Below are 27,512 nucleotides of genomic sequence, written 5' to 3'. Positions count from 1 at the left end.
CCTGAAAGTCTAATCATCTTGACCTCTTCTAGTCTACTGCTGACATTCTGGCTTATCTGCATTCACTTCCCCATCTGCATGAAGGCCTCTGGGCTAGAGAATCAGCCCTCTGAAACTACTTCCCAAGCCCCACAATGACACTGCAGAAAGTGATTTGCAGCCACAGCAACTAGATTGGAACCTTTTCTCTGCTACGTACAGCTTGTATATAATCTTAAAGGCCTTTTCTTGTATTAAGATTTCGCTTTCTGTTGCTAAAAAAAAAAAAAAAAAAATTGCTGATTGTGGATATGAGAAAAAGAAAGATGTATGTCTGTTTCCCATACCCCAAAATGATGTATGTAAGGCCCTGGCATGTAGAACTCACTCTGTCAGTGCAGTTCTCTTCTCCTTCTTTGTCCTACCTTCAGAACTGGGGTCTTGTGGAATTCCAACAAAACCTCCTTAGAAAGGTCCGACTGAACTTGAGGCTGTTCCTCTGGTCTGAACCAGCAGAGTCAGATGAGTGTGTGAGTCACATTCGTTCTTGCTAAGTCATTTGTGTTTCATTACATGATTTGCATACTGGTGGAACAGGTCTGTACTGTCTTCTCACTTCATTTCCATTGCTCTTGGGACAGCTCCGCTAAGAGTGAAAAGAAGGCTTTTGTCCTTCCTTAGGTCCCTGCCTACCCTCTTCCTGGAAGCCAGTCCAGACCACTGACACCCAGTGAGAAACTTTCTCCCTTCTCTAATTTCCTCTATGGCTTTCACTGGGCTCTGGTTCATGTGCCTGGTGGGTAGCTTGCAAACATATTGTAGAATCTCTCTGGAATGTTCTTTAACTACTTTCAGGACAAAAGAATTTTCGACTGACTTTTCCTTTAGAAGAAAATCCTATCTTATCTTCTGTCACTATCAGAGGGAGGAAAGAAAACCACCATTTTGCTGAGCATTGGTGTAGCCCCTGGGCCAGGTGCTTTAAATTACATTACCTGCAATTGTCACAACAATCCTGTTAGGTGGATACCACTGTGCCCATTCTACAGATGAAGAAATCAAGGCTAAAAGAGGCCACAGTACTTGCTCAAGGTAACCAAGAGATATGATGTACATTGAGTATATTTGCCTCTTTCTGAGTCTGTGCTCTAAGCACAGAACCGCCTGGCTTCCTTAGGGAATTACTGCTTCACATAAAGTCTTAGTCTTTTTATACTGGACCTCTGTCTTTGGAGAAAAGAGGCAGTTTGAGGGCACTACACCAAAGGACAACCTCCAGGGGACATTTAGAACTTCAGACTCCTCTAATTCACCTGCACACACTTCCATCAACCTCCACATTTGAAACACAAGTGTACAGCTTTTGTAAGAGTTACAGTGGAATAATCTCTGACCTGATCTGAAGCTGAAGGGAGCCTAAGAGCTGACTCATTATACCTCATAGCAGAGGTGAGGGCCACTTCCATCCCCTCAGTCCACCCCTAAGCAGAGAATGCATCCAGCTGTTTGGCCACTATTTACTTCTCTGGCTTTCCACACAAAATTATGGGCTCTTTTGGTGTCCCCAGGCACTCACATAGGGTCTGTCACAGAAGAGGTACTCAGAATTAGATGGATGTGTGGTGGGGTGAGTGAATGATATAGGGAGAAAAAAGAGGAAAAACATCTGGTACAGATTCCCCTTGGAAACAACAATCTTGCTCCCCAAAGGAGTTTCTACAGCTGCTCCCAGGATCTGTGGGTACACCTCGTGGGCATACCAGACCCCAGGCTCCAGGGCGCCATACATGCTGAACAAAACCTCAATGGCTAACAAACACAGCCCAGAGAAAGGGCTGTCAGAGCACAGCCACTTCCATTTCCTTGGCACCCAACAAACCCTCTGACACACAAACAGTTCTCCTGGGACAGCACAGTAAAGGGTCAATAGGCAGAGAGCTCAGCAAAGAGGCAGCAAAGACTTTCCCTACATTACACAGGCCCTTAGCAATCTATCAAGTCCGTGATGAGGAGACAAAAAAAGTTCTGATCGGAATGGAAAGGCGGATGGCCCGAGTGTCAGAAGACCTGAAATTCATTCATTCATTCATTCATCCATCAAATATTTATTGCACACTTACTAGGTATCAGGCATTATTTTGGGAAGTAGGATATAGCAGTGAATGAAGAGACCAAAAAATCTCTCCTCCGGGGAATTTACAGCGTTTTTAAATCATTTTTTTAAAATATATATATAGACAGGGTCCCACTATGTTGCCCAGGCTGATCCTGAACTCCTGGGCTCAAGCAATTCTCCTGCCTTGGCCTCCCAAAGTGCTGGGATTACAGGCATGAACCACTGCACCCAGCCAGAATTTATAATTTAGTTGGAAGAAACAAAAAAGCAAGTAAGTATGTAGTATGTCAGATGGTGAGACGTAAGGCTGCAAAGGGGCATAGGGAGAACAGTGTCAGAGGAGGGGGTTGTCATTTTAAACAGGGTAGTCAGGAAAGGCTTCTAAAAAAGGTGAGGGGGGGCAAGGTGCAGATTTCGGGGTGGGGTGCGGGGAGAACAGCAGCTAAGGAAAGGCCTTGACACAAAGTGGCTGCCTAATGCACCTGCAAAATGAGGAGCTGGGACTGATCCCAAAGGTATTTTCCACTCTCAAGCGTGCCCTCCATTCCCTGGTTCCTAGCAGCCATCCAAGCTGTACTGAACTGAATACCTGCAGTTCTCCAAATCACCTCCTCCTTTTCACCTTCACACATGTAGTTCTTCCAGTCTCCTCTATCTTCATGTGACTAACTACCTCTACTGCCACTCTCTGCTCCAGGTGAGCCTAGGGGTCATAATTCTGAGAGTCCGTAATATAACCTACATATCCCCTTGCCCCTGAGGGACAATATATCAGACTATTATCATTGTGTACTGTTTCTCTAGACTAAATTATGCAAGGGCTGTAACCATCTCCCCATTCCCACTCCTAGCCTGGTGCTTGGTGCATCATAGTCCCTCACTAAGCATATACCAAATGCTCAATGTTGGATGCACAGGTGAGTTCCTTAAGGGCAGGGCTCAGCACAACACAGCAGACATTCAGCTGCATGAATTGATGTCTGCCCTGGTGTTGACATTTTATCCAGATAGCATGACATCCTCAGTCTCCGACCATGGAGGTGCCGGGTCAATCCAGACGTGGTCCTCCGAGGTTCAGGCCAGGGCTCACAGATATAAAGCATACTTTATGCTTATATATGCTGTGGGTTTGTTTTTTTTTTTTTAATTAGAACTTGCATTAATCTCTAACAAGCCTTAACCTCACCCATAAGCTTCTGTGTGCAGGATAATTTGGTGTTTGGGGCATGGTTTTTCCAAGCTCATCATTTGGCAAAATTTATTCATTGACCTAACATGAAGTGCCCTTAAAGTTGTGGAGGCTCTAGAAGTGGCTGCTGCTGAAAGGCCTGGAGTGGAGCTGGCTGGTGCTTCCGGTCTGCCATTCTCTGAACTCGATGGTAATGTAGGCCTAAGTTTGTCTTGATGGCTCCCCATCTTCCTTTTTAGCACTTAGGGCAGTTCAAACTTTTTTCAAATAGAGCCATTGTGATTGAGAGATAAATAGACAGGCCATCTCATCCCACTCTTTCATCTGACAGATGGGGAAAGTGGGGTCCAGAGAGGAAAAGTGGCAACAACTCTGCAAAATAGACATGATCACTTCCACTTTCCAGATGAGTATGCTGAGGCTCTAAAGCTATGTAACCCACTCATGGCTTCAGAGCTGGTCATGGATACAGCCAGATTTGATTCCACATCTGCTTGATTCTAAAGACAAAACTGTCAATGCTAAACCTGGCTGACCCAAATGTGATTCTCCCCAACACCCCAGGGAAGCTATGAATCACAGGCTGCATGAACAAAAAAACAGCACTGGGTACACCGGGGAGTCCAGTCTCTTTGCCCAACTCCAGAATTTCCTGAAGCCCAACATAAAAGCCCTGGGGGAGGGTCTAAGGGCTTCTCAGACTGACTGCAGAGTTTCCCACCTCCTCTGGTGGGCCGAAATGGTGTCCTTTCAATTTTCTTTAGAAAGTTTTGCAAATCAGCCAAGCCTAGTGGCTCATGCCTGTAATCCCAACACTCTGGGAGGCTGCGGTGGGTGGATCACCTGCGGTCAGGAGTTCAAGACCAGCCTGGCCAACATGGTGAAACCCTGTCTCTATTAAAAATACAAAAATTTGCTGGGTGTGGTGCCACACACCTGTAATCCCAGCTACTTGGGAGTCTAAGGCAGGAGAATTGCTTGAATCTGGGAGGCAGAGGTTGCAGTGAGCCGAGATTGCACCACTGTACTCCAGCCTGTGCAACAGAGGGAGACTCCATCTCAAAAAAAAAAAAAAAAAAAAAAAAAGAAACTTTTGCAAATCGGCCTAGCACGGAGGCTCACATCTGTAGTCCCAGCACTTTGGGAGGCCAAGGTGGTTGGATTGCTTGAGCCCAGGAGTTCAAAACCAGCCTGGCCAACATGGCAAAGCCTCGTCTCTACAAAAAAATACAAAAATTAGCTGGGTGTGGTGGCATGTGCCTGTGGTCCCAGCTACTCAGGTGGCTGAGGTGGAAGGATCACCTGAGTCCAGGAGGCAGAGGTTGCAGTGAGCCAAGATGGTGCCACTGTACTCCATCCTGGGTGACAGAATGAGACTTTGTTTCAAAAAAAAAAAAAGAAGAAGAAGAAGAACAAAGAAAGTTTTGCAGATCAGATGTTACAAGAGCTGGGATTTCTCTGTAATATCACATAAACACATGCCCTGGCAGAGAGTGCTGTCCTCACTTTTTGACCCTTATCTTCACAGGTTGTTTTAGGGCAAGATAACCGTAGAGCTAAAAATAGAGCTGTATATATATATGTTGTATATGTGAGTTGTGAGTGTTGAATGTGTGTTTGCACAAGAGTTCTGAAGAGTGTATGTGCACAGTGGGGTGGGAGGTGGGGGATATAATAACATGCTGAGGAGAGGATGGATTAAGGAGGCTTTCCTTCTTTTATTTTTTTAAAGAGACAGGGTCTCCGTACGCTGTCCAGACTTGTCTCGAACTGCTGGCCTCAAGGGATCCTCTTATCTTGGCCTCTTAAAGTGCCGAGATTACAGGTATAAGCCACCATCCAGCCAAAGGAGGCTCTCCTCCCTCCCTCTCTCTTCCTTTCCTCTCTCCCTTTTCTCTTCCTTCCCTCTTTCTCTTCCTTCCTTCCAGCAATATGGAAGCACTACAACTTTTTCCTCCCTCTGAGGGATGCAAATAAACCTTCAATCAAAATATACCTCTCACCCATCATCCCCACAGAGATCTCTAGCTGGTAAGGAGGTAATTGGAGTTGGGGATGGGAGGGAGGGGACATCTCAACCATCAAAGCAAAAGGAGACAGGTCTCCTTCAGGCAAAATTTAAGTTAGGGTTAAGAGGTAATATTCCTTAAGTTCAACCTGAAGAGGTCTGGTTTTTGTTTGTTTTGAGTTTTGTAGCACAGTACAATGAAAAGAACATAAAACAATGCTGGAGTCTGGCCTGCAAATACCTTTTCTGCCTCTGACTGATGGTAGAATTTTGTTACTGAATTTCTTAGATTCAAATTGGATAGGATAATCAAAATGCACCTCATCAGGTCACTGAGAAGCAAATGTCACAGAGTAAGTAGATATGGTGCCTGGCACACAGAAGGCATCCAAAGTGTGTCAGCATCTTCACCTGCTGCGCAGCTGTGAAGGCTACAGTGCACAGTGCTGGCTTCAAAACAATCCAGTATTTTTCATTTGGAATAAAATGAAGGGATATGAAAAAAATGAACACATAGCCAGTTCCTCTAAGCACTTTTATAAAACATCGAAATTACATTTTTAAAATTGTTTCCAGCCCTGGGTAAAATACACACAGGGAGCAGGAACCTAAATATCTTTGCTAAATTTTCCTTTCTAAGAGCAAAACAAAAAAAAAAGACGAAGAATGGAGGGAAGTGCTATTCATGCACACATAAAATCCATGTTTAATGTTGTCATAGGTTGGGGCTCATCTTTCAGCTCTGCATCCTCGGTAATGGGAAGCCAATGTTGGCTTAGTTTAGAGGCCTCTAAACTTAGAAAGGATTGGGGGGAAAAATAAATAAATAAAACAAACTTTCTGCTGTTTTTCCCAATTCCTAATTGTGCTTTTTCAATAAGTTGAAATCAAAATGTTCTTTTTTCAAACAGCTTGTGCTCCTCTGAGCTATGTCTGACCTCTCAGCACCTTCTCGCTCTGAATTCTATCAAAGCGGCTGAAAGCAGGAAGTGCCTTGGCACACACGGACCTCATTCAAGGGGAAAGGCAAGGCAGGGAAACCCACATGTAACTGACAAAGAAAAACAGACCAGCCCTCTGTCTGTCCAGCAGCTGGAGGCAAGCAGGGCACTTCACCTGCATTACCCAACCGTCTCCAGGAAATCAGAGCAGACACGGCCATGAGAAGAGCATGGGAATCAAATCATGGTTCCACTACTGGTTGAAGGAACTCAAACATGCTGCTTATCCTCTCTGGGCCTTGGTCTATGGATTTGAGAAATGGGGCATGGATTTTATACTTCACAGTGTTGTTATGAAGTCATGCGTCCTCATGGAGCAGAAGTATTTTGCAAAACTCAATTATTCTAAATACTTAGGTAATGATGATCCTTAAAGCCCTTCCATCCGTAGAATATAGAGGACTGACATGGTGAACGTTGCAAAAAAATTTATCAGAAGGCTTGGGCTTGAGCAACAGTCCTGCTGTTATGTACATTTTGGCAGTTCACTTTAATTCTCTGAGCCTTACTTAGCAATCTTTTCCCACCATAGATTTTCAGAAAACAGTGCTTGTACCCTAAAATGTTATATTTAGGTTGGTGCAAGAGTAAGAGGTTTTTGCCATTTAAGTAATGCAGTCCAGGGGTATTTGTAACGGCAAAAACCTCAATTACTCTTGCACCAACCTAATACAAGTGTCTTTATCACTTTAAAATTCCAAAATGTGTCCACAATGCTTATCAAGCAGCTATGGCAAATACTATTTTTATTTGAAAAATTGAGGAAAAAACTAGAAAGTAAAATAACTTCTGCTAAGGCAGTGGCAGCGCTCAGAATTAAACCTAACTTTTCTAGCTAACCTCTTTTTCAAGGATTTCACAGTGATGTCATGCCCCTAAACTATTTTGAGGGCTATCATATCAGAAGGGATCGAAGCTGGAACTGAGCACTGCTCAAATCAAAGGGTGGGTACTTACCACCAAATACAGCATAGTGTACATGGAGAAGGAGGCATGGCCAGAGAAGAAGGACTTCCTGCAAGAGCAAGAGAGGGCCATGAAAGGGCCGTATTCACATCCCTGATACACACTTGTCTGTCTGTCTTCCCTCCCTAGACTGTAACCTTGAGAGCAGGCACTATGCCCTGTTCATTTTTGCATCCTTGGTAGTGCTTTGGACCCATGCCTGGAACATAGCAGGCACCCATGAATTCATGAATAAACAAAAGAATGAATGAATGAATGTACTTACCCATGCTATATTGGAAGTATTGATTTACATATCTGTCTCAATCATCTGACTGTGAGTTCCTCAAGAATAGGAACTATGCCTTATTCACCCATCTAAACCAGGGCCCAGCTAGTAAGTGCTCACTGAACTGCACTGTATCAAAGGGGTCCAGGCTCTGGCCATGGGGAGGTGGTGTCTCACCTGGCTTCCTGGACTTTGCTGTCATCACCTCTGCATCTGTAGTTCTGAATGTAGCCTTCAGAGCAGTTGATCTGGCTGAAATCAGGGTTGCAGACGCTCAAGAAGTGAGGACGCAGGCGCCCTATGGACACTTTGGCAATGTCTGTGAAAGACTGGCTGATGGCACAGCCAAAGAGGAAGCAGCCCACTTGCTTATAGAGTGCTGCCACGTAGGGGTTCTGAATCGTCGACCGCGACTTCTTCAGGTAATAGATCCGGTAGAATTCCCCCGTGATGATCTAAAAGGAATCCAACAGGGGAATTAGGCAGTATCAAGATTCATCATCAACACTGATGCCGTAAAGGATATTCAACAACACAGGAGAATATTCAGTATTTGCAAAGGAGTGTCCTAATTTTTTATTTATGAAATATACAGACACAAATATGCACAGAAGAAAAGATCAAAGCGCTAATATAGTTGGGTGTTTTAAGCCCCTTTGTAACAACAAAAATATACAATCAAATATATTTATATGTATATATGTGTGGGTGTGTGTATCTTTTTTTTTAAGGGAGAGACAAGAACTTAACTATAGAAAAGAAATACTAAATGAAGAATCAAGGACAAGGTAAAGGGTAGCTATGATGTCACAGGGTCTGAGCAAATCTCGAGATTCTGAGATTTGGGGTAAAGGATCACCAACAATGACCTGACTCTAGTAAGGGCCTCAGCCTTGTGCTGACATTGGCCATGGTGAGAGTTTCTGTAAGAAGAGCTGGACACACCATGGTTAAGTCCTGGGGAATTCAGACTCTGCCACCAATCTGGTATCCTTCAGCAATAATCTACATCCTCCAAGCTTTGGCCTCCCGCTCCATAAAAGGAGGCTGCTCACCTTTGCAGTTGTTGGTTCAAATAGGATAACATGAATGGGAAATGACCTGGATCACAGAAAGTGATGCTTTTACTTTTTAGAAGCAGAGTGTGATGAATAGAATACCAGTCTAACAACTAAGAAACTTGTAGTACGATGCCCTTCAGTGTTTGTGAATTTCCTCCAGTCAGCCTGTGCTGTCTTCTCTGAGCCTGAAGATCCTTCTCAAATCTTTCTTGATTTTCATACTGTATCTATGATATGATGCTTAGAGGAGATTTATCACTACTGAAAACAATCCACCAATTACTGATTACCTATTATATACCAGACATTGCTTTTATATTCTTTATGTCACGAAATCCTGATGCTCAAGATAGATATAGTGACATCATCTACATTAAGGATGGGGGACAGCTGATGTTCTGTAAGGTAAATGCCTATGATGTGCACAACCACACACCCTGCTGCCTTTGTCTTAACTCCACAGCCCAGCCATGGCCACTTCCTGCTTGTAACCACAGCCCAGAGACAGTGATGGTCAACTCATCACTCACCACAAAAGTCCCTTCACACTTCCTCCCAGGGCAGGATGATGAGTTACACTTGCCCTTTCAGAGGGAAGAGAGCATGTGCACAGCCACAAGGGAAGCAATAGTCTGGCATATCCGGACACTCCTTTGCAAAGGCTCCCAATATTCTTTTACAGTGGAGGAAAGCATCAAGGCATGAGGTCTGATCAAGGTCCTCAAGGGCTCCAAAGCCTGGGGGAGGACGACCACGTAGGAAGGAAACACCAGCTGGGCCCAGGGACAAACAGGTGCAGCAGTGAGAACAGCTACTATCACTGCCAACATTGACACAGTGACTCTGTGTTCATAAGTGCTTTATATATAAGAGCTACATTTTGTTTTCCCAGAACATATTGAGTACAATTCTGTATTAGAGGAACATAGGCAAAGGCCACTCTAGCCAGCATCTTGGCATAGCCGTTTCCTGAGAGAGCAAAACTAGTATGGGACCCTGCATAGATGCTCAAAGACTATCAGTTGAAGGAACAAATGAATGAAAGAGAGCAGCACGGTAGTCCTCAGAGTTGCCTTATTACAAAATTGGAAGTATCCCCTCAACATTACCAAGAATGCTTTGATAACACGTTGCAGAGATTAAACTCCAGGAAGCATGGCAAGTCATTAATGAAAGGGACCATTATATTTAGAAGAAACTTAGGTCCAAATTAGCTCCCATCTAAAGATTAAACCCAGGTGCACTGACTCCCTGTCCAGCATTCTTTCCTACCATTCATGATCTAATTCCCCTTTTGAACCTGTTTATACATTTACCCTATGTAACCTCACAGGCAAACAAGTTCCAGATGTTTATTACCACAATCATGTTCTCTTAATCTTTTTTATTCTTCCTTATCTATAAGTCATACAAGATTTTTTATGCAGGAGGAAGAGCACTGAACTAGGAGTCAAGTAGCCGAGGTTCAAGTCCCTACTTGTTTAGTGAATTTGGGATAAATTGGTTTCTGCATTTGCAAAACGAGGGTGCTACACTCTGATTTATGACTTCATAACTGCAATGACATTTATTCTCAACTCTCCTGGGCTACGTCCACCATCCACCACTAGCCTGCCAACCAAGCACAGGTAATAAGCAATGGCAGAGGAAAGTTACTTGCTCAGAGATGACACCAGAAGCAGGGAGCAGAACCAAGGCCCCAGATAAAATCCCTGACCTCAGATTGCTCTCTGGTTCCCTGAACCAGCCACTGCTACAGATTAAGGAACTGTTTCTAAGCAGGTGTGGCCTGAGGATCAGTCAACACGATTTCCTGTTTGATGCTGAGAAAGAACATGTGAGTTTCCAATGCAAATTAGCATCTCTTTTATGAATTTACTGATTAATCTCAGATGAGTCACCTTTCTGCTCCAGTTACTTTAGGGAGACGGGGTTTGATTACAATTCAGGGATTCTTTTCAGCTCTAATGTCCCATCTCTAAAACTTCCATTTTTAGTGCCACAGTCTTAAGATAGTAAATTGCAAAGTAAAATGTTTCCCTCACTCAAGGGAAAACAAGGAGATGAAAAGAACATTTTGCAGTACCTCAAATTCCTAATAATAATGTTAACAGCAGCCATCTCTTACATTTATTTTGTACTGTAGTTTCATTGAATCTTCTCTGTGAAGAAGATATTCCATTCTACAGATGGAGATACTAAGGCTCTGGGAGACAGTGACTTTTCTGAAGGATTTGAGGCCAGTAAGTGACAGAGTTAAGAGTAGAGCCCAGGTATTCTGACTCTTAAGCTCAAAGACCCACAGCAGACTACATTGAGATAATTTTATCATTTCTATTGTTATTAAAACCAATTTCCACTGCAGAAGAGCAATTGCAGATTTTTAAGGAGAGGGCCAGGCTGAAGCCATTTAGCAGACACATGACTCCAGGACCACATGGCTTCTGGGGCAGCCTTGACAGATTTTAGAGTGAATGAGCAACAAATTATGTATTTTCTCTATCCCCTTGTACAGAAGGGTCGGGGAGTCGACAACACAGCCATAAATCATCATTATGAACCAGCCGGACTTGGCTTCTTGTAATCCTAACCCTTAAAAGTCTATTTAATGAAATTTGGGTTGTGAGAGGCAGCCTGAATACCTCACCTCTACAGACGAGGCGAAGGCTTAAATTGTTCTCCGACACGTTACACACCTAACTCTCGAGTCCCAGATTTACTGCTTTCGGACTTTATTCATTACTCACAATGTTTTTATTCCTGGGTAAGAAAATAAGCTCTTCCCTCCCCCTCCTCCTACAAAGACTCTGTCCCCACTTCCAGACTCCTGCCCCTAGAGCCCTCATTTCTGCCTCAGTCAGCAAGGTTCTGATATGTAAATTTCACTGCTGAGAAAAATGCCTTCAATGTTGATCCCTTTCTGAAACAGCAAGCAACAGATTCTGGGGGTGATGGCAGGCTGCCAGGCAAGCAGAGAATTCTCCCCTACCTGCCTTTTAAAGCACTTGGCACAGAATCTGGAAACTAATAAAATGGGAAAGCATTGCAATTAAGCTACAAGGGGACAGAAAGGGATCACTCCTTGCTGAGAAGGGCTGCAGTTTGGAGAGAGGTTGGCTCCAACTGCAAGACAGCTCCTCTTCCTGTCTTTTCTGGTGAAAAAGAGCTCAACTGCCCACATATTTACAAATATTTAACTGTTATGGAGAGGAAATATGAAGAAAAATTAGGAAAGATTTTTGGGAAAAGATAGAGCAAGAGGTGGTGAAAGAAGCAACAACGTTGTAGCCAGAAAAACCTGTCTGAATCTTGTCTATTACCTTAGGCATGTGACTTTACCTCTCTGGGCTTAGATGTCCTCATCTATAAAATAAGGTTAATAATATTTATGTGGCAGGATTGCCAGGGAATTAGATAAGGTGATATGTCAATCGCCTGGCACCTAGCAGGAGAGCCCTCCAAAAGTTAACTTTTTTCTTCCCTCCATTGGAGAAGAGGAAAGCAAACAAACAAATAAAAAACATGTTTTGTAGAGAATATCTCTTCCAAGAGCTCCTTGGACGATACTACACCTAAATGAAGAGTTTGGAAATACCACCCCTCCAGGGTAGGACCAGAAAATGTATGTATGGATGACATTGCTTTTGATCATTTTATCTAGTATGTATTTTTCAGCAGAACAAGACAGAAGCAAAGTCTAAACCCAAAGCAGAAGGGACAACCCTACTCTACCGTTTTGTGTTATTTTTAACATTCCACTCTATTTGTAAATTATCCCAAGAAAAGTAATATTTTTGCACAGCAGCCTAACAATCTCTCTTTCAGAGACTGAGAACTCATCTTCCACTGCTGAGTCTGAAGGACAAACTTTCCTATACTCTGATCTGCTTTAATAATATTGGCTTAGTACTTTACAGCTTTCAAAGCACTTTCACATCCACTATACTGTTTGCTTCTCACAACACCATATGAATTACTAAATTATTACCAACACTTATATAAATGAGTATGATGAAGGCCAGAGAGGGCAGTGAATCACTCTGACAAAAATGAGACAGCAAGAAGACCATCACTGAAGCTGGGGCTTCCTCGTTCTAATTCCTGTGCTGTTCCCAATGGCATCGAGCTGGCTTTCTCTTAGAAGTCCTACTAGGCAGTAGTATGTATGTCTCCAGAGAGACAGATGTTCACAGAACACCCAGTAAGGGCCTGCCATCTTGAAAGGCACCTGCACCTCTAAGTTCCTGCTAGACACAGAGGGTCAAGTTGTTCTTTTACATCTCGGTTACATGAATTGATGAACTTCTTTTGCCCAGAAAAGATTAATTCAACAAACTGTTGATGATGGAGAATCGTGAAGGGAGAATCACATTTCTCACTTTAGTTCTCAGTCCCAAGGGAAAGGAAAAATATAATGTACTGGGTCCTGTTTCTAAGGATGGAGACAGATGTATGGCTGTATTTTCTCTGGCACTGATTGCTCCATCTACTGCAATAAAGTGCAGCATCTTTAGTAACTAGAAAGAGTTGATTGGAAATTTATTCTCTGATTCTTCTGTCACTTGGTTATCATCTTCAGCCTTTTTCAGGAGATCAGTGCCTCACCGTCTGGGAAAGGTAATGAAGACAGATCTGTCCAAAGACACCAGTATAATTTCTGGGCTTTATGGGTAAGTCAGAACTCCAATATCTAGAATAAAGACAGCAAAGAGGCCAGAGAGGGGCTACAGAAGTTATTTATGGTTGAAATTAGCAGTGGCTGCCCTGTGGCCACAAGTCTCATGAAGAAGAGAGTCTGAGGCATAAAGCATCATTGTTTTCCCAAAAGTCAGGGACTCAGAGTCATGGGCCTCCTGAATGCCCAACTCTGCCAGTCCATGCAAGAATCTCCTGGCTGTTCTTTCTGCAGCATTGCCTACTGCAACCTCTTACTCTTTTTTTTTTTTTACCTTGAATTTCCTAGGCTTCCTTAATATCACACCACTATGCTTTTGTTACTATTTCTAAATGTATGTCTGCTTCTTCTAGTGGTTCCACATCTGACTTCTACCCAATAAATGTGGGTCTTCCCTAGGATTGTGTTCCTGGCTTTCTGCTGTGATCTCAGCTGCTTCAATAGCTTCAATTGTTACCTCTGTGAAGATGACCTTCAAAAGGGCATCTCTCTGTCTCTCTCTAGCTTCAGCCTACCCCTTTCCCCTAATTGGCCTAATTCCAATCTTCTGCTAACTCTCCCAACTGGAGATGTTATTAGCGTTTCAAATTAACCAAGTCTAAGGTCACACCCATTCCCACTCCTGTCCCAAACTTCACTTCTCTTCCCTTTATTTCTGCTCAAGATGCCACCAAGCATATGACTGACGAAGATGTGCAATCTTAGACTCCTTCCTCTCCCTCATCCCATTGTCCATCCGGCTTTTGCAAGGTCTTTTGCATCCATCTTTTTCTATTTCCCTTGCATTGCCACCACTGTGGTTCAGGCCTCATCTTTACCTTGATTAGAAAATTGACCAAGCTCACTTAAAATACTCTCATCAACCTCTAGCCAATTAGCTGGAGTAAAAATTCCTCAGCATTCAAGGGTCTTCACGATCTTGCCACAATCTTCTTTTCCTACTGTAACCTTGTCTACTCCCTTATATTCCATTCATTCAGCCAAACAGGTCTGCTCTACATTCCCTGAAAACACTTCATTGTTTTGAAGTCTCTAAAATGGCTGAAGCAACTCCTTCTGCCTAGGTCAGGTTCTCTGACGAAAATCCTACTTATGCCTTAAAGTAGAGCTCAAGTGCCAACTAGTGTTCTGGGTTAGAGTTTGGCTTTTTGACTTATGAGTCTTGTACAACTGAGCTCTCTAAGTCTCCGTTTCCTCATCTCTGAAAATGAAGATGATGACAGTATCGAAAGCAAGGTTGTGGTGAAAATTATATGGGACGAGTGCTCAGTGAATGATGATGATGATGAAGCCTTGGCATAAGCCTTAGCCTTAAGTGCTCTTCCTCTGAACTCCCATAGCACTTTATTTAGACCTCAGACAATCTGCAGCATTTGATATGTTTCGTCCTTGAAGCTCTCCCCTCCCTAGCAGCCACCACCATGCACTGCCCTGACTCTCCTCTTATTCTCAGACTAATTATTTCCTTTCCTTGAGGGTCTAATCCTATAGTCAGACTTGTACTTGTCTTGAATTCCCTTTAAACCATAAGATCCAAAGGCAAGATTTGTATTTTACACATCAGCTTATAGGCCAAGGTGCCTACCACAAAGCCTGCTTGCTATAAGGGAGGTATCACCCTGCACCTACCTACACACAGCAGGTGATCACCATCTCTACAAACCATTGATGCACACTGTCAATCTTGGGCAGTCATCTGCCCAGTGGTCTAGATGTTTTATCTTCCTCCATACATTTAACTCTCCAAGCCCAGTAACTAAAAGCTTTTATAGCTAACTAAATAAAGAGCACTCTACATAGCACCGACCAGAGTGGGCCTTCATTAGCATCTGTTAAAGCACTTAGGCTTGAAAGCCAAACAGACCTAGGTTTTAATTCGTGTTCCCCCATTCACTAAGCAGAGTAACCTCGGGCTAGTCACTTCACCCTTATAAGCCTCAGTGTCCTCCCTCATTTGTCAAATGTGGTAAATAATAGCAACCTCACATAGCTGTTGAAGAGGATTTAAGATAAGATATGAGTTTCTGGTCCATTAAATAGCTCATAAATGTTATCTGACTCTCCACCCCATCCCCAACACACACTGCCCCTCACAGAAAGTATTTCTTGGCCTCCTAAGCATTATGACTTCAAATGGAGCATATCATCACCTCCGTATTGATATGTTTTTCAAATAGTCATGAATCCCTAAGAGCTGTACCTAACTAAGGAAGAATTGCTGCTGTTCTCACTTCTTCCAGGACATGAGAGTGAGTGCGGGTGGTGGAGAAAGGGAACAGATGAAAATTTAGTGCAATCTCCATGCCTGTGTTGTTAAATCACAAATAGATGCCCCCTCCCACTGTTCCCCTAGGGATAAGAAGGTCTCAGAAGAACTCTGTAGCCATCTGATCAGGGGACAACACAGTTGAAGGATTAATGTGGCCTCTCTCTGTTGGTGGTCTTGGTAATTGCACAGATGTAGTGGATTGTAAACTGGGGGACTGGGTCTCCCACTAATGCACCACTGGGCCAGCACAACTGCACATTTTTCAGAGTTGAAAACTCGACTAGCCTTTAATGAGGAGGCAATGTTGGGGAACCTTGTTTTCTTGGCAGGGCTCTTGTAGATAAAGGGAGATGGAGGGGTGGGGAGGAACTAATGAAGTCCAGATGTGGGCAAAGTGAAGCATGATACTGAATAAACAAGTCTTGCAGGTACTAAGCTCTTCTTCTTGTCTCTCCAGCAAGAAATTTGCATGTGGTACAGAGTGTGTTCCCATGTGCCTCCTGGAGCATAGTTGAGATTTTAAGGAAGAAAACAGGACATTTTCCCCTGCTCTGTGAATCCTCTGATATCTTTTGACCTAATGCTTTTGATTTTCTGCCCCCAGTTTATGGCCTCTTCTGTGATTTTTCACAAACATATATTGAGCACCAAGGTCTATGTCTCACACTAGCAATACCAAATCAAATCAGATCTGTCTCTCCCCTGTGCAGCTAACAGGGTAGCCAAGAAATATACAAGTAAACAGACATGACAATCAGCACAGTGACTGCAGCCACAGAGGTGGGCCCAGGGTTCTCTGTGACCTTTGGAAGGTGGGGGAGGAGACAGCTACGGAATGCTTCCTGGAGAAATGTCCGCCTGGTGTTTAAGTACCTACCATGTGCCCAGAGAAAAAGACCTGGCCCCTGTCTTCCAGCAACCTATTATGTAGCTTTTTTTTTTTCTTTTTGATACGTTGTCTCGTCCTGTCGCCCAGGCTGGAGTGCAGTGGCATGATCTTGGCTCACTGCAACATCCACCCCCTGGATTCAAGCGATTCTCCTGCCTCAGTCTCCCAAGTAGCTGGAATTACAGGCACGTGCCACCAAGCCCAGCTTATTTTTATACTTTTAGTAGTGACAGGTTTTCACCATGTTGACCAGGCTGGTCTCGGACTCCTGACCTCAAGTGATCCACCTGCCTTGGCCTATGACAGTTTGTATTAAGGTGTTATTTGCCTCCTCGAGATGGGGTAGCTGCTAAGTTTCATGACAAGAGACAGCATGCAGCTGGTTGTGCTGAGGTTCACTACTGTGTGGTGAACACCTGACACATCATAGGCACTTGATAAGTAATTGTGGAAGGAGGGTAGGCTGCAGAAGACAGCAGTAGGAATCAGAGGACTCCTGGTCTGGCCATGCCACTACTTAGTTATGAGAGAGTCACTTAATATCCTTGAGCTCCGGTTGAGTTAGCTCTAAGAATCAACCTCCCAGGATTACTACCAGGTGCAAAGAAGAGCGTGCACATAAAAGCCACGCTATAAACTGTACAACACTACAGAAATATGAAGGATGATTCTCACTTATCACACACATAATATCACATGATTTGACAACCAAAACAAGCCTATGGCATTGGTGAACCATTGTGACCAATTTATAGAAAAGCAAAGTATAGCTCCAAGGGGTCCAATGGCTCTTCTGAGGTTGAAGGACAAGTCACAGAATGAGTAAGCACGCAAGTTGGGACATGTACCTAAGTCAGATGATGCCTAAGTTTGACTTTTTCTCTACTTAGGAATATTATTACAGAAGTCAGAGTCAAGTTAGGTAGCATTTTTATGGCTAGGGAGAGAAGGGGATTCATCCGTGACTCAACCATGCATCAATTCCTAGATATTAAGAATCTGTATAAACCCCTTTTAGGTTCTGAGCGAGGCAAGCACGGAGCCCATGTATATTTAAAATGAATACTTAGCATGTCTTCCCATTTTAAATCTTTGCTCATGATACTCTTTGTAATACAGTGCAAGACAAAACTGAGAGATAGGAGATGATATTTTACTGTTTGCTCCTAGTCTTACTGCTGCTAGAGTCATTAAGCCTTTGCAAGGCAGGGATAGGAACCATTGCTTTGTGGATTTGGAAGGAATTCCTATTATGCTATAATTCCAGAATCTGAGATACATCTGAAAAAGAGGTCAACATGACTAGGTTTTTCCATATCTCCTGCCATTGAAAGGTGTCTGCTTTCTCCATAACGCCTGATGATTTGCATCTCTAAACCACACTGGTCTCCTCCACTGCCATTCCGTTCCTTTGTTGTGGGGACCATCCGAATGGGAGCAGGGGCATCCAACTCAGTCAAGGCCTCTCTTGCTGTTTTAAACAAACCTGACATTCAGCAGGAGAAGGCTCAGGACAGCAAGCAGCAGGATGATGGTTCAATTTCCAGCTCTGGGCCCCTCCACCCTCCACGATTGTCACTCCTGCCCTCTAATCAGAACCGGGTTCTGGATGGGGCCAGCTGGGAAAGTGGGAAATGTGTCGCCGTCATCGTTGTTGTTGTTGTTAAATTTAAACTCTATAGCTTTTCCAGAACTGAGAATGCAAAAGTGAATTATCCCCTCCACCTCTGAGGTCTTTGCTTTTACCTTTTTCTGTGAGTACCCTTGATAGTTATGACAGGTAAGCAGGCTAGGAGGCTTCAGTAGGAGCCCCCAATTCACCTGTCTCCAGCTGAAATGCAACAGCAGTTGGACCAAGAGGTAAGAAAGTCCTACTGCAAAGCGGAGTGAGAATCAAGAGACCTGGGTTCTAATTAAATAACTATAAGATAAGAGTGTGGGGTGTAGCTAAGGCTGGGGTTCCTTTCCTTACTGTATTTTTGCCAGATATAACATCTGGCTGTCACTTCACCATTTTTTGACTCTGTTTACTCATTTAGAATAAAAATAGTTAACATTTACTGGGCATACCATATGTGCCAAGCACTGAGTTACTTTATATACATTAGCTCATTTAATTCTCAAAACCTTAGTAAGTAGACATAGTATCTCTATGTAACAGATGTATTTCCGGAGGCGCCATAAGGTTAATTTGCCACATGGTCCACAGCAGAGGGGTTCAGGTCTGAACCAGGGCATGTGCTTTTAACCCTGTGCTAAACTGAAAACCCTAAGAATATCTAGCTCTTGGGGTTTCAAGGGTGAAATGCATCCACATTTTTCAAGTGTATCTCCCATACACAGTAGCACTGGACAAGAGATAACAATTATTGCAGTAATTTCTTGGCTTGTGTTTCTCCGGAACTATAGGAAAGCACTATCTAATCCATTTTGCTGCCATTGTATGGGTTGGGGAAGCAATGCTGTTGCTCATTGTATAATGAGGCCACAGCACATGACTGCTTCAAGAAAACCTGGGAGGTCAGGAAGCATTGTAATTAAAATATCAACATAGCACAAGGAAAGGGGCAAGCCACAAAGAAGCTCTCAATAGCACATTTTTTTCTAAGAAATGCTGACATCCCTTAAGGAGAAAGGGATTGGCCTTGGCAAGCAGCAAGCGAAGAGCTGCTGACCTGAAGCTCTGCTTGGGGAAGGAAGGATGGGAGGAGACACATGAACTCTAAAGAAGCTACTTTAGCATTTTCCTTTGCCCATCCTGGGGCCAGGTCAGAAAACCAGAACCATTCCCAACTAAAAGACTCTGAACGTTCCAGTGAGCCCACTGCTGCAGAGTGCAATTCCAGGCATTATGGCATTCATTTGATTCTTACAGCGATCCCCTTGAGGGAATCCAAACAGCAATCTCATTTTACAGATGAGGAAACTGAAGGTTAAAGAAATCAATGATCCACCTAATTCACATAGCTACGAGAGGCTCTGAAGAGTGTCTCTTTCCACTGCCCTGTGTCTGGGAGCAGCCCACTAGGCAAGCTGGGAATAATGCCACAGAGAGTGACGAGCATGTGACATTCCTGTCCCTGTGCTTTTCTTATCTCACCACACTCTTGGGTATAGCGGGCTCCTTTGAAGCGTTCAATTAACTGATCCTCCAACTTTCAAAAACACCTGTTCAAACCTCAATACATGATACTGTGCAATTATTTGCTTTCCACGACAAACACCTTTTTCAGGGAAAGCCATTCTTCCTAGAAACTCAAACCCACAACTGTCAATTTGGAGCACACAGGAAAACTAGACCTTTCATTTTTCAGTTTTCAAACACAAAGATCCTTAGTCCACCTTTAAGAAACTACTGCCAAATGGACTGTTTTTCTTTTAAAGGTTGGAAAGAATTCTACTAGCCTCCCTTCCCCCTCCCCAAATTCAAGCTGTTGATTGTGTGCCTGGTTTACGATGCTATTAAAAAACAAAGAGGGGTCTCAAAGTTTACAACCAACCTCCAGAGTGGGCAAGTCAAAAGAAAACTACATGAAATGTGGTACATGTAACATCAGCAGCTTACATTTGATCCAGAGTAGGCAAGATAAGCTAACTGCCTATCCCCTTGAGCAATTCATTTGGACAGGTTAACCTTCCCGAACTGTAAGTCTGCGAGATGGAAAGGGGGCTTTGAAATCAGCCAGGCACAGGCTGAACCTGAATTTTTTGTAGCTGTAGTCTTTGAGTATGTCATTTAACTCTCCCATCTGTATAATGGGGGTGATAGCACTTACTTCACATTTAGTGTTCTCAGGATTAACTACCTTCCTTCTTGGCTAAATATAGGCCAGAGAAAGTTGGCTTCTACTTGGTATAAGTCTCTGTTGGCTCAGACATTCTATAATATGACAATACAGGAAGAAGTCAGACAGGATCCACCATAGCAGAGTCTGGACACTTACCGCGAGGATGGCAATGACGATCCCCACGGCACAGAGCACAGCGTCATTTATTGTCTCACCAGTTTTCAGTGGGTACTTGATGCTCTCATCATTGCAGTAAAACCCTCGGTGGTAAGGCTTGATGGTGCTTGTCTCGATGATGAGGAAGGGGAGGCCCGCTGGTCCAGGTGGAACCATGGCATATACCAGAAAAAAAAAAGAAAAAAAGGAAGGGGAAAACATCAGTGCCAAAGAGGAACTTCAAGAAAAGACCATCCCAAGTATCACTGAGAGTGATAATCATTCCTTCCATTTGTAGAGATCTACTGCCTAGAGAGAGCTTTCGCTATGCACAACCCCATTCCTCCTTTCCACATCCCCATGTGGAGAGAGGCATTATCCTCTTCTCTTCCCCAAGAGCTCGGAGGTAGGCAGTGAAAGAGCCAGAGCAGGGGTTTTCCCACTGTTCTACAATACCCTGCTAAAAATTAAAGCCCGAATCGCAACATTTACTAATATAGCCCCAAATCTCATGATTTATGCTTCCAAGGGCATTCATTTCTTAGCTCTTAACCATTTCCCCTTTGAGAAGTTCACTAAGGCTGTGCTGCCCGGGGTAGTGAAGGCCTTGGAGTAAAAAAATCTGGATGTGAACCCCAGATCCAGCACTTCCTCTGGTTCCCACTCCATTTCCCTGAGTCCCAGTTTTTTCCCACAGTAAAATGAGTTGTGGTGATGACTAAAGGAGATCAACGCACACACAACCTCTAGCACAGTGCCTGGCACATAGTAGCTGCTTCATGAATGCCATTTTCCAGGCTTTTCTTTCGCTGTTCAAAGAACTACCAATAAGAGTGAGCAGAGCTGAGCTTGGCCCTGCTGCCTGCAGACCTGGATAGAGGGCCCAGGGCACCCAGGAGAACCAAGTGGCTCTTGCAGTTGCTGCTGGTTATCAGTGGCCAGCTCAGATACTATTCTCTCAAAGGTCATGGCAAATGGATTCCATCACCTGCCAAGAAAAGTCCCTCACAACCTTGACTTAAAAAGCAAAGGCCCATGATAACTCTTGTCTGGATGCTACAAGAGCCTCCTAATCAGGCTCATGGCCCCCATTCCCTTCTACAGATAGCCACCAGTTTGCTTCCTGAAGGGCTTGGACCATGAGCATGTCAAAGCCTTGCTAAAGCCTCTTCAATGGCTTCCCACGACACAGGGTGAAATAAAGTCCCTAAGTATGACTTTAGGAGTTCCCATGACCTGGACATCTCTCCAGCTTCATGCTCTGCTGCTCCTCTTCAGTAAGCCTCCAAGAAACCAGTACACAGAGACTGTGGATTCATGCTATTCTCTTAGACCAAAATACCCCTTCCTCCCCAACTACCCAACTGCAATACCAAGCTCCAATGACACTTCGCAAAGTAAAAGGACCAGCTCTTTTACAAATCTTGGAACTAGGGAAGACCACCAAAAACACAGTGGCCTTTCAGCTGGAACTGCCATCTTCCAGTAATTCACCAAAATGACGAACACAAAGGGAAAGAGAAGAGGCACCCGATAGATGTTCTCTAGGCCTTTTAGAAAACATGGAGTTGTTTATTTGGCCACGTATATGAGAATCTATGAGAAAGGTGATGCTGTAGACATCTAAGGGAATGGGTACCGCTCTAAAAAGAATGCCCCACAAGTGTTACCATGGCTAAGCTGGAAGAGTCTGCAGTGTTCCCCAGCATGCTGTTGGTACTGTTGTAAACAAAAAAGTTAAGGGGAAGATTCTTGCCAAGAGAATTAATGTGCATATTGAGCACATTAAGCACTCCAAGAGCTGAGATAACTTCCTAAAAAACATGAAGGAAAATGATCAGAAAAAGAAAGCCAAAGAGTTCAACTGAAGTGCCAGCCTGCTCTACCGAGAGAAGTGCAACTTTGTGAGAACCAAGGGGAAGGAGCCTGCTGCTGGAACGTATGAACTCATGGCATAGTAGATGTTAAAAAAAAAAATAATAAAATAAATACAAGACTTCTGGACTGCAAAAAAAAAAAAAAAAAAAAAAAACACACAGTGGATAATACAGCCACTATTGAATGCACACTCACAATGTGTTGGGTTCTTTATATCCATTTTTGCATTGAAGTATTATTTAAGCACTACCACCCATCTTCAAGTGGAGGGAACAGAGACTCAGAGAGAATACTGAGCTCATTCAGGGTCTCTTAGTCTACCTCCAAATGCTTAAATCCCTAATTTAACTTTGCAAATTGATTTCATTCAAATGTGAATTTCATTAGCTGAAAAATCCCAAGATAAACAGTTGTTTAAAAGATAAAATCCCATTTTTTCATGTTTTTCAAAAAGAATTAAATTCACGTCATGTTGCTTGAAGTCCCAGACCACCTCTAAAAAAAAGTACCATGAACTCCACAATTTTTCAATTACTTTGGTCCAGACCGGCAGTGATAAAAATGCTCACTTTCTAAAAAGTGTATTTATGTATCACTGTGCATACACACATGGATTTATTTGGTTTTATTCTTTGGATTTATTTGAATTCTATGGCTATTTATTTTGTGACCCCTAACTGCTTCCTGCTAGAACAACAATTTACTTTATCAAATTCATACTGGTGCTTTGAAAAGAAAGAACAGCAACACACCACAGTATTGTGCCTGACCTTCTCAAAGTAAACACAGAGGGGCCGTGACAGGCAATAACCATTAGGTTTTAAAACTTTGTCTCTGCAATGGAGGAGAGGGGGGCAGGGAAAGGCAGTGGATAAACGTTCTGGCTTAGAAATGATCTTTAGGGGTTAGGAGCCTGGGAGAGAAATCATATGGTCCCGAACCATCTTCATGCCACTGCCTAAACATTTTGAAATGCAACCAAGTTGGCTATGAAAAGTAGCTGAGAAGCCAGCAGTATGATATTATTAATAGTCTGCTTTTAAAGTTCCACATATTGAGATTTAAAAGTTGAGCTGCAGTTGCTCTGGTGCCTAGGAGCCAAAGTGTTGCTAATAAACTCAGGAAGGGAACAGACCCCAAGTTCCTTACATTTGCACTCCACTCTCAGACCTCCAGCTTCTATTTTTAATAGTGCTCACATGATAGGCCTGTAAAACATATGTTTCTATGGACAATAAAACACATATAAAAGAGTTTTGGAGTTAGACAGAACTGGGTTAATGATCTTGACTCTGCTCCCTACTACTTGAGTAAGTTATTTCACATCTCCAAAACTCCCTTTCTCATCTGTTTAATGGGAAGAATGAAATCTAACTTTAGGGTGGTTGGGATTATATAAAAATTAAAGCATTCATTCAAAAAATATTTATTGAGGCTTAACTATATATATTAAGTTACAAGGAACACAAAGATGACCCAGACCCTGCCCTCAAGAAGCTTACAATCCAGCAGGGGAAGACACATATCATCAAAATCAGTTGAGAAGAAAGTCAAGGCAATAGCACTGAGTAATGCCAGCATAGAGTCCGGGACACACTGTGGACACTCAATGAATGTTAAAAAGAGAAGGGAAAAAAGCCTCACAGAGAAGGCAAGGGAAAAAAATCTGGTCAGTCCTTTGCCCACTTTTAAACTGAGAACAGTCCAAATCCTTTTTCCTCTTTCTTTGCCTATGGCTTGGGGAGGGTTTCCGGTTCTGATTATGTGGATGAAGACCACAAACAGACAAGAAATTGGAGCTGAATATGTTCTGTTTATTTTCTTGAAAGGCATGCAGATGGCATTTACAAAACCCGATGGCTTTTTTTTGTCTCCCCTATAAACTTGTGGTATTATTGAGGGTGATGCCAGTCAAATCTTGATTTTGATCCAGGAAGAGTAACCACAGATTTCCTTCAGTTGATGGGAAAAGCATAAACATCCCCCCAACTAGGCAGCTAGTCCAACTAGGCAACTAGGCAGAGATATAACACTGTGCCTTGCCCTTCCAGGACACAGAGAAGAGGCTGTTCTTCTCCAACAACCTTTAGTTCCAATACCATCACCATCTTTATTACCAATTACTATAGTCCCTTATCACTTCATTTGGAGAAATTTCCCAGTGCTAGACATTGGAATTCTGGAAGTGAATACATCATAGTACCTGCCCCGGAGGAGTTCACAGTGTTGTAAGATAGTCAAAAAAGCAAGAACCCTGAATTATTTCTAGTGTGATGACTGACATATGCATAGAGTACACCAAGGACACAAAGACTATTCTACTAGAGTCTTTCAAGGTGTCCAACAGAGGGTGGGAGACTTCAGTTAACCCTTATATAAGTAGGAGGGGTTTCTAGAGTCCACGGGCTAAGTACAACCATAAAAAAATCAGTGCAGTTTAGGGATTTCAATATTGTCAGTCACAAAACTGACGGCTATTAAACGAATACAATTTTAAAGTTTGCTATAGAGCTAGAGGAGATGAAGGGAATGAAGGAAAGAAAGGCGAAAATAGCACAAAGCATAAATAATAGGTAACATTTACTAAACAGTTAGTAAGTTAGTATGTGCCCAAACTGTCTTGAGGGTCCCCATATAAACTATTGTAGACTGACAAACCTGGCTGCCTACCACGGTCTAGGCATTGACTGGGCCACTGAAATGAAAGAGGCTACGTTCCAACCTTCAAGTGGCCCAAAGGCTAATAGGATAAACAGTCATAAAAACTAATACATTAAGCCACCTTAAGGTTCAAAGAGATTAAAGTGACTTACCAGTCACTCTGCAAGTAAGTTATGGAGCTGAACAGGTTTCAAATGATCTGACTCTGATTTTGGGTGCTTTCTATAAAGTAAGTGAGTCACTCTTCAGAGAAGGAAGCACCTATAAGTATTAGTAAATTAACTGAAGCTCAGCAAATCTCATGGCCTCTGATGAAAAAGGCACTGTTCAGAACAATCAAGGGAATGGCACTGGCTCAAGTTCACTGAACTTTCACTGTGTATCACACATGTGCTAGGTAACTAATTTCATCAAACTCTTGAAGGCAATAGCCTGGAGTTTAAATGTATTCATAATAAAAGGTGCATTACAAAATTTTTGCAAAGCATGACCAAAAAAAAAAAAAAAAAGAATCTAGTGAGTGCAGACCGAGACCCAGACCCAAGCATTTCTCCTTCCTTTAATCAAGGATCAATTAACTTCCTATACCTCTGGGGATTTCTTGGGATGTGTAGGTTGCAGAGGAGGTGAAATACGAACTCACTGACAAACACTTAATGGGCATAAAATCAAAGCATGAAGAAAGGCCCCTGTGTTGGGTTCAGGCCTTTGAAACTTCTCTGGCTTTGAAAAACTAACACTGGGGCAGGTTGGGTGGTTTGGGGATGGAGTGTAAAAAAACACAGACTAAGTTTTTGTGGCCCGCCCATTGATAAACTCATGTGGGAAGTGTTACCCAAGTGACCTGGCCCCAAAGCCCTGCTCCCTGCAGCCACAGTTCACCTTTGCACAAAATTAAACACAGCCTCTTTCTCACAAAGTGCTTTTTAGAAAGCCCTTGGTGAGGCTAAGAAGAGAATGATGGGAAGGGTGAAGAAGGAATCTTTGCATTTTTTGACCAAAATCAGAGCACCAGGAGGGGACTTTTATGTCTTCTACATACCAGGTCCCTCATGTCCTTTTCCAGAGTTGTTCAATTTTCCACTCAAAACAATCCATAGTCATTATAAAATACGTGAAGTCCAGGATCTGCAAGAATAATAATTAAACTAACATCTGCAGAAAGCCTACACATCTATCCACAAAATAATACTGGTTGCACAAAAATAGGCATCTGGTATAGCATAATTACTCAAATTGGGCAGCTATTAGAACTCTGTGACAAGGCCAGCTGCGGTGGCTCATTTCTGTAATCCTAGCCCTTTGGGAGGCTGAGGCAGTTGCATTGCTTGAGCTCATAAGTCCGAGACCAGCCTTGGCAACATGATGAAACTCCGTCTCTACCAAAAAAACAAAAATTAGCTGAGTGTGGTGGTGCATGCCTGTAGTCCCAGCTACTCAGGAGGTAAGAGGATAACTTGAGCCCAGAAGGCGGAGGTTGCAGTAAGCCAAGATTGCACCACTGCACTCCAGTCTGGGTGATAGAGCCAGATCTTGTTTCAAAAAAAAAAAGAACTCTGTGATAAAAAGTTTATACATCTTACCTACAGTACAGAGTTATGAGTAGGTACTGTTCTACCCATCTTACAAATGGAAAAACTGAGGATTAGAAATGTTCATCAGTTCACCTAAAATGCAGAGCTAGCAATGGTCCCAATTTGGACCACCTATTCAAAATATAGACTGAAGACCCTGGACCTTGAAGGAGTTTAGACTTTAGGAATTAATTAATTTAATCTCCACGATAGCTATGAAACGTTGTGGGTTATTATTTTCATGTACACCCAACAGAAAACTGAGGCCAGAAGTTTTATAACTGGTACAAGGTCCCCAAGTGAGTAAATTGGTCACTGGGTTTTGAACCCACATCTGTCTGTCTTTTGGCTTATATTTTCTTACTCTATGACCTGACCCTCCCTTTCTTTATAAACATATTCCCTGTTAAAATATCACTCACTGATTTTTTTAAATCACTTAAGGCCAGAATGGTCAACACAACTATTACTTAGAGGTTCAAAATACAAATATTTATGTTGCTTGTAAGTGACAGGGCTTCTATTTAAAGTAATTAATTGCTACTGGTCTTAGAAGTGTGCAAACTTTCTTTGGTTTACGATATTTGTCCAGATTTTTAGACTGGACACAATCCAGATGAGACAAAACTAAGTTTACTATGAAGGCATTTTTCTACCTTTGAAACAGGCTGCCATGAAAAACACTTGCTGTTGGCTGGTGTGAACACGCAATATTCTGGGTCTAGAGGTCTTCCTTGGCAATTGCTCATTCTTCAGTACTGGAAAGTTCAGGCCCTTTCTCCACAAAAAGAAGACTGTTGGAACCAAAAGCAACTACGTGGTAGAAATGGAGAAACCAGTGGCAGATCTAGTCCTAGTACTTGGGTTTCCTGACCCCAAATCAAGGTCTTTAGGCCAACTCAACAAACAAGTATGGCTCTTTCCTAAGTACTGAGTACCATGTTAGGTGCTGGGGAAAACAAAGATGAGTAAAATACTGCAGTGCTTTTGAGTTCCCTGCCTTCTGAAAGTCTCAGTTTCCATGACAAAGAGAA

General features: G+C 42.9%; 1 protein-coding gene across 1 annotated transcript in view; it reads right to left on the bottom strand.

Moving 5' to 3' along the window:
• Positions 1–27,512, bottom strand: part of PLPP3 (phospholipid phosphatase 3) — an 84,753-nt gene that overhangs the window by 21,746 nt on the left and 35,495 nt on the right. The window contains exons 2-4 of the mRNA XM_016919260.3: positions 20,366–20,523; positions 7,705–7,982; positions 7,251–7,308 (exon numbers count right to left, since the gene is read on the bottom strand). Coding sequence (XP_016774749.1) covers positions 7,251–7,308; positions 7,705–7,982; positions 20,366–20,523 — 494 coding nt within the window. The remainder of the gene's footprint in view (positions 1–7,250; positions 7,309–7,704; positions 7,983–20,365; positions 20,524–27,512) is intronic.

Source organism: Pan troglodytes, chromosome 1 (genome assembly GCF_028858775.2).
Source record: "Pan troglodytes isolate AG18354 chromosome 1, NHGRI_mPanTro3-v2.0_pri, whole genome shotgun sequence".
Taxonomy (NCBI): Eukaryota; Metazoa; Chordata; class Mammalia; order Primates; family Hominidae; genus Pan; species Pan troglodytes.
The sequence above is the reverse complement of the archived record's forward strand: the minus strand, read 5'-3'. Positions and strand labels throughout refer to the sequence as shown.